This window comes from Trichoplax adhaerens, genomic scaffold (assembly GCF_000150275.1).
Source record: "Trichoplax adhaerens TRIADscaffold_1 genomic scaffold, whole genome shotgun sequence".
NCBI lineage: Eukaryota > Metazoa > Placozoa > Uniplacotomia > Trichoplacea > Trichoplacidae > Trichoplax > Trichoplax adhaerens.
Window position 1 is genome coordinate 5,862,065 of NW_002060943.1, and position 7,581 is coordinate 5,869,645.

At 31.5% G+C, this 7,581-nt stretch overlaps 1 protein-coding gene across 1 annotated transcript; it reads right to left on the minus strand.

The window, feature by feature from the left end:
* Positions 1-275: 275 nt before the first annotated feature.
* On the minus strand, positions 276-5,752 carry TRIADDRAFT_51918 (uncharacterized protein; the record flags this gene model as incomplete). The annotated part of the gene is made up of 12 exons (XM_002108668.1): positions 276-368; positions 498-671; positions 861-970; positions 1,653-1,805; positions 2,136-2,165; positions 2,416-2,565; positions 2,698-2,856; positions 3,063-3,350; positions 3,739-3,814; positions 4,617-4,796; positions 5,078-5,244; positions 5,587-5,752. The coding sequence occupies 12 exons, from the start codon at positions 5,750-5,752 to the stop codon at positions 276-278; spliced, it is 1,746 nt and encodes a 581-aa protein (XP_002108704.1).
* Between the last annotated feature and the right edge of the window lie 1,829 nt (positions 5,753-7,581).

Consider the following 7,581-nt stretch of genomic DNA (forward strand, 5'->3'; position numbering starts at 1 on the left):
AATAAAATCCTTGCACTAGGTTTTACTGAGACTTTTGGGCTCCTCCAATCGATGCAATGACTACCATTGATTGCAACTGATGTTTGCCCGGCATAAAATCTACCGTCTTCGGTATAGCAATTCGTCTCTAAATAAAGGAAGACAATCATAGCAAAAATTTTATTGCTGTATAGGTATGAAATATCCCTAAATCGAAACATTCCTATATGGAACACGCCTATATGTTTAATTGAAATGGTCTATATTTCGCGATAGAATACTAAATAAGAATGAATTTAAAAGTTACATTGATGTAATACTTCCATACCTAAGGGGTATATGAAAATATCATCAATAGCGATTCCGAAATCTTCAGATCGAATAATAATCTGTAAGCACGAACAAATTATTAAATACAGGTAGGTATTCTTGATAAGAAGAACTAACAAGTTTGTTCTTCGCTTTCCATGGCATACTATATCAGCTGCATTAGCTATTTTATATCCAACTTACGGTACCTGGTAACCCGGAAATTGTGGTTGAAAGACTTTAGTCACTTTGTACCAGTTCTTGTACAACGTTCCATCAATCAGTAGCGAATGATAGCTAAGGCTAGAATCGTATCGCGGATAAACTACAAAAACTCTCAAAGTACGAGTTCCAGATCCAAATCTCTTTAGATAAAATTCTAACTAATGTAAGAAGTATAAATACAAACATTCTTAGTTTATCAGCGACTTAAAGAAAGATAAATGAAAATAATTATCGAATTATTCATATATTGCAATCAAATCTGTTCATTACGTTTATTATTTTTATCAAAGGCTGAGAACTAGTACCGTATTGCATAAGTGTAAAAATACTGTTAAGATGATACATACGAAGACTGCTTGTGCTTCTGTAGGTAGAATCATAGAAGGACTACTTATCTCAGCTAAACCTCTAGTATCACTAGTGTTTTTCCGGCCATTTACTAAGCGCCAGCCATGCCCTAATTACATCCAGAACGTAACAATTTATGAATTTTCAATATCGAACTGCAACATCATAATCAGGAATTCAGCTGTCGAAGAATAGCATGAAAATAAACTGTTTATGTGCATAAGAGTCCGTAGCTAACATCAATATAAAGTACTACTGTATTTTAATACAAAATGTAAACCCGTGCAGTGCACTAATTTAATTTCTACAGTAATTCCTTTAAGGGTTAAAAACTCGTTCATTACGTCATCGTAATTGCCGGTTAATAAAGTAAATTTTCCTTAAATTGGTATTGTAACATTTTATGAAAGAAAATTTTACCCCATTTTTCTTAAATTAATTCAGCTTTAAGCTATAGTTAATGTTTAAATTTTCACTTCTCTCAAATAAACGATTTTAAATCAGCTGTCTTCGAGAATAAATAAAGATGGATATTTTCCATCTCCAAGCGTTTTCATTTAAATCAAGGTTTTGTCATAGTAACCGAAAATTTCTAATTATCATTCTTACTAGATAGAAAGTTATATGACAATTCCCAGCTATATCGATCGTATTAATAATTTGAACGAGCTTGTGTTTTGTACTTATGATATTCCTTTTCAACATCATAAACTGCATAACATTTACTTGTTTGATTTAACTTAGTGCATTGTGGTATATATTAAGCGAGTCCCTGATATGTAAAGGTTTACCATCATTCTGAGACTTCATTGTACCAGATTGGTAATCATGGTATTTTCCTTCTATTTTATTACGGTACCACATCGTGGAGTTGGTTCCGAAAACATGATGCCAGCCACAAAATCCATACTCAAAATCGCAAGAAGTTGATGTCAATGGAACTTCTATATTTTAAGTTATATAAAAAAGCACTTTTTAGCATTGAATTATTCCTCATAGGTTTCTATATCAGTAAATATTACATCAGCCATTAAAATGATAAAAAATTACTTCACAACTTGGATATTTGCCGAGATGTGAAGGTATATATAAAAGCTGTTTTACTAAATACGCTCATATGTATGTTCACTTAAAATCTTATAAATTCAACGTTCCTAATTTTATAAATTTATATCAATCGGCTAAAACATCAATGATGATAAACTAGGAATTAGCAAATAATAATTTGAATATAAATCAGATATGGAAGTAATTAGCGCATAAGATATCATTACCTGAAAAATCATATGCCATTTCGAATTTTTCTATAAAAAATTAGTAAGTGAGCATTACGTTAAAAAGAGGCAACAAGTACAGATTATTCAATCTTTCATTTATAATCTGCCCTTTCCGTTGGAGATATAAAACAATATAAGTTACTTTTAGCGGTCTGATCTTTTCGTACACAAATGTAATTCTGCCATTAATCTGATGTCCAAGCATTTTTTATCAATAGTATCATCGAGTCAAATTAAATCTTAACATAGACTGAATTAAGTGAAACTGATGTATTACTTTCAGTTCCACATATAACACCAGTTTGATATCGAGAATATTCATAAGGCGTTCCGTCACGATCAAAAGTTGTGCATTGAGAAAAGTTGCCTTCTAATCCGGTACAACGAAAATTTCGTAAGCATGGACTACCAATATTGCTATTAAATTCTGAATAGAAATAAGGTTGAAAAAATTTAACCTAAGTAAAATAATATACTGTAGGCGGAGTAGAACTAATTTCATAAAGTCTCGCAATGTTAAAGCAGTTATAGCTGGTAAAATATCAGCATTGTATCTTACCTCGTGGATAGCCCGGCGTAGGTAAACCTGATTGACGACAAATCACCGAAGCTGCTGGAATGTCGAAAAGTTCACTACAAATAGCTCTCCATTGACCTTCATGATACACAACAACTCGAGCAAAATTAAATCTTTCAATCAATCTAACCAACATTCCACCTAGTATTTGAGAATAAACATACGATATACGCACATTATTTCTTTCATAATTATTTATATTGAATCATCCTTAAACTTATAAATCGTTTATAAACTGTATAGCGTCCTTCGTGGCATAAAGTAATAGGTTCGCATCAAATTTTGTTATACAGGCGCTACATAGTATTAGCAAGTTATACATCTCCAGGTAGAGAATAATGATATACCTTTCCTGATACTAGTCATCGTATTAAAATTTGAAGGATTATTGCAAGAAGAAATGTTGCAATAACCCCATTGCAACGTAGAACTGTCGATATAGCACCATGGTCTAGCATGCAAAAGTTCAGGATTTCGGCAATAGTTATTTTGTAAACTTTCATCATTATTCTCTCTTTCTTTAAATAACTTATTGTAAATCATGGTGTCATTCCAATATTTGCACATTGTTCGATTAGCCGTAAAAGATGATGTTCCGCTATAATATTGGCCACGATCAGTAAAGCAATGTAACTCTATTAAGCAAAGTTAAGAAATCTTTAAGTCTATCCCTGAATTAATAGCCTTACGTTCAATAAATTTCTTATAACGGCTATTATATATCTTAAATGACACATTTTCATATTTTGGTACTAAAAAATTCACGAAAGCAGCAATAAAGTCAAATCAACACCGTATTTTACACTATCGTACGACATTATCCTAGTAAATAAATCAAGAAGAAATTTTAAATTTTACATATGCAAAGTCTGAGTTTAGTTGCTGAATCTTCTGAATAAAGTGAATTGCTATTGTACGTCATGCTTATCCACGGAATATGTCTTCAACATTTTAATTTGAGTATACAAATCATGCTTAACCAGTATCTAGTCGCATACGATTTATTATTCATGCTTTCATCACCTTCAGGATGGACTGTAAGGTCGTCCAAGCCAATACTGCCATGCAATGAAATACCTATGGTACCGCGTATTACAATCTGCAAATAAATTAATAAGGCTGTCATCTATACAACGCTGTTACGGAGCGATGCTCCGAAATATTAATTGCTATGTTAATTAAAATATCTCATTTAAATTATTGTTTGCTCCAGTAGCTTATTAGATATTAATGTTTATTAATAAGTACTTGTTATTGCCAAGGTATCAGAAAGTTCAACATTGTTGACGTGTCAGAGCTAACATGCTTAGTCAGTAAATGTTAATTAATAACACCTTAAGTGTAAGGTCAATTACTTTACAGAGCCTTGAGGCTCTAGTTGCTATACTAGGATATGTATACTGGACTGTACAGTGTAAGTCGCTATGTCAAGAATATTCACAAGTGTACCATCGGCGTTGGCCGAGACTATAAAAAGCCGAGCACTAGCTTAGCTGCTCAGTTCCAGTTAGTCACTTGCAGGATCTTTTGACTATTATTGCTAAGAATATTCTTACGTTTTTCTTTAGTAAATTTTATGACTAAGTTTAACGAAAATAAAATGAAGTATTTAAAGCTATTACTCATTAGTAGCTTATTTGTATCGCTGAGAGTTAGTTCAACTACGATAGGCCCCTAAGTTAGTTGGGAACACGAGTACTAGTGAAGATAGTGTTTAAGACCCGGTTTCTTGTTACAAAGGAGATTTGTAACACACGTATATTCATATATACGTTTTTTATTAATTTATAGTAATATTCAGATGTGTCTATGATTTCAAAACTTATCAAAACAAAGAAAATACACTACAACGTCTATTATATCGAATAATTTTACGAACTACTCTTATAATAGAAGCCTACCTGATATTCCCAATACTTAGGAGTAAAAGAAATTGTTTTCTTATGCCAATTTTGATCATGGATGCTACCTGTCCTCTCCCATAGTAGATGACGTGGAAGATCTTTATCATATCTAGGATAAATTGCATAAACTAACAAGCTGCCTACCCCTGGTCCATACATGCTAAAATAGAATTTTATCTGGAAAAACCCAGAAATTGGAGTAAAAACAGTAAAGGTAAGTTATATCCAGTTAACAATGTGCGTATACTACTTAATGTATATTGCTTTGCTACACTATCATGACAAATAAAAAAACACATATTGACTACAGCTTACAGTACATTTACTACTATCGATTTTAGATATGAATAAAATCACGTTTAACTACAAAATTTTAGCGTTATTGCAACTGTATAAATTTTTTATGACCCAATGATACAAGTCACAAAAGAAATCTAGTATCAAAATATGGTACTTACAATAGCATTGTTAATACGTAAAGGCAGAAATAAGGGAGGACTCAGAATTTCTGCAACTTCCCCCGATATTTTATAATCCAAATTTTGTATAAGTAAGAAAAATCCCCTGTCTTCAAGAACGGATAGGATTATTAAATACCAAAGTACGGGAATTATTATATCACACTCTAAAATTTATTTTCGATCTTTCAATTTAGTCTTTATTATTCAGTAAACTCAATAAATTATCGATTTTATGTACAAGCAACATTTTACAAGCTTTTATTATGAAAGTTACTATTATCAATGTATCAACCGTAATTGACACAAAAATATGTTTCGAGTATAGCTATTTCTTATAACTTAATATTTATTAAAATTAAAGAATATGCTTAAAAATTTTAGTTGTAACTTCGAAAAGTTGATAGGAATCTCATTTACGCCTACTTAGCGAAGTTATAATATCAGCAAACATTATATCAGTAACCAAGAAATCAATCAAAGGAATCTCATTGCCCCTAAAGACTCACCATTCTGATATATATGATCTGCGATTGGACTAAATTTACTTGTTGGCATTTGTGTTTGATTTCGACGCCAAAAAAATGCACTCATACCAACCAGATCAATCCATTGACAATTATCTTTCTCAAAATCGCAACTCGTACTTGAGATTGGAGGCCCTATATAAATCATATTTTTTATTATAATAAGAAACATTTTATTCTACGTTATAATAATTTATCAATGACGAGATTTGTGCTCTGAGTTTGAAGGGAATGATACGGTGCGAGGTATCTTAATTTTGGGTGATTTGCAGTACCACATATTGGCATTATTTTAGAGAGGTATAAAACTGTAACTACAGTCATAATACCGCCAACTCTTTTGGAAAGGGCGATGAATTTGGGAAGTTTAGTAGTAGAGAAGTCAGAAGCTAGAGAAATTTGAGATATAAAATACTCTACTTTTATTATTAATCGAGAATAGTTTATTTTTTCTTTTGGTTGATTGGCTCCGGCAAGGTGATAAATCTACTCTCTTTGAATTTGTACATTTCATATCAATTTTTGAATCATCTTACATGGCTACACTTATTGCACTTTTCTCATCATTATTTATAAGTTTGATGTTTCGTTGATTAATTTCAGTATTTTCCGTTAAAATTTTATAAATTTTGTCTTTTGAATTTGTACCTTGGCTATTAATTTGTTAGCTATTCTACGCGATCATGCCTATTATAATTTTCTCATCATTATTTTATAAGTCTGAGGTTTGGTTGGTTAATTTCAGGATGACGGTATTCTCCGTTAAAAGTTATCGTGTATTGCATTACAGCGCCATCGCATTTATAGCAAATTTATAACCTTCTTGCTCATTAATACTCAACATGCATACAAAATGAAATGAGTGAGATACATACTTCATCAAGGTATAATTTTCTAGGCTTTACTATTCGTGCAATCCTGTATAGTATATTTCAGCACAGTCGAATTGTAAATTGATTACAAAAGATATTTAATCGAAAAAGAAAACTGTTACTAAATTCAGTAAGTTTAACGAATTACTTGAAATTTAAGAAATAAGTTAGCTATGTTGTGAATGCTAGCAAACCCTTTTAAAATTCGTACTTTAATTGTGTGTCGAAGATATGAAAGTGGTCAAGTATCAGTAAAGAGTACGCTAGGGTTTGTAAAGATTTTTCAATATCTATTACTTGCATAGATCAAAATGAGAAACCTTATAGAAATTCAATCTTTAGAGTATAAAAATAAATGTGCGAACGAAGAAATATTAACAGTAATTTTGATGCGAACAACTTGTGACTAAAATTTTTCACCTTACCTCATGTATTAATTAATAAATATCGTTGACTACCTTGTTATTCAATCACTTACGTGTTAAGTTATAAATTGTTGAGAAAGATGTACTATTTCTAATAACTTTACAGTAACCTCCACGAATGGTTGATATCACCAATGTAAAAATGAAAGTAATAATGATAGACTGTTTAAACATGCTAGGCGTAATTTTTATGCTTGGTTCGGTTTTGGAAGTAGAGAATTTACGGTATTTCTTTAACCAAACGTGATATTACGCTGACTGCTATCAGTCGCTTTTAATAATAATGAATCTCAACGAATATTTATATTAGTTGTCTATTACCATCGGCTAAGACCAGTACTTAGAATATACGAAACTAAACATAGCTTAAGCAATATATTAATATATTAGTAATCACTTATTATCTCTTGTAATCCACAGCATGTATTGTAGTTGTACACTAGTTTGGAAGAATTACTGGCCAATCAAACTCTTTTTAGTCAATTCCATGTCAGGATGTTGATGGAATTATTCAACAGTAGCACAGTATGAACACTGCAGAATCTAATACGGCAGAGTACACTGCATTGCGATCGAATTATGGAACCAGCAGAAAGAGAAAATGATCACTTTGCCAATAATTCGTGGTATACTGAACTGAGCGTAGAAGGAGTGACTAAGTATACGAGTCTTGACACATT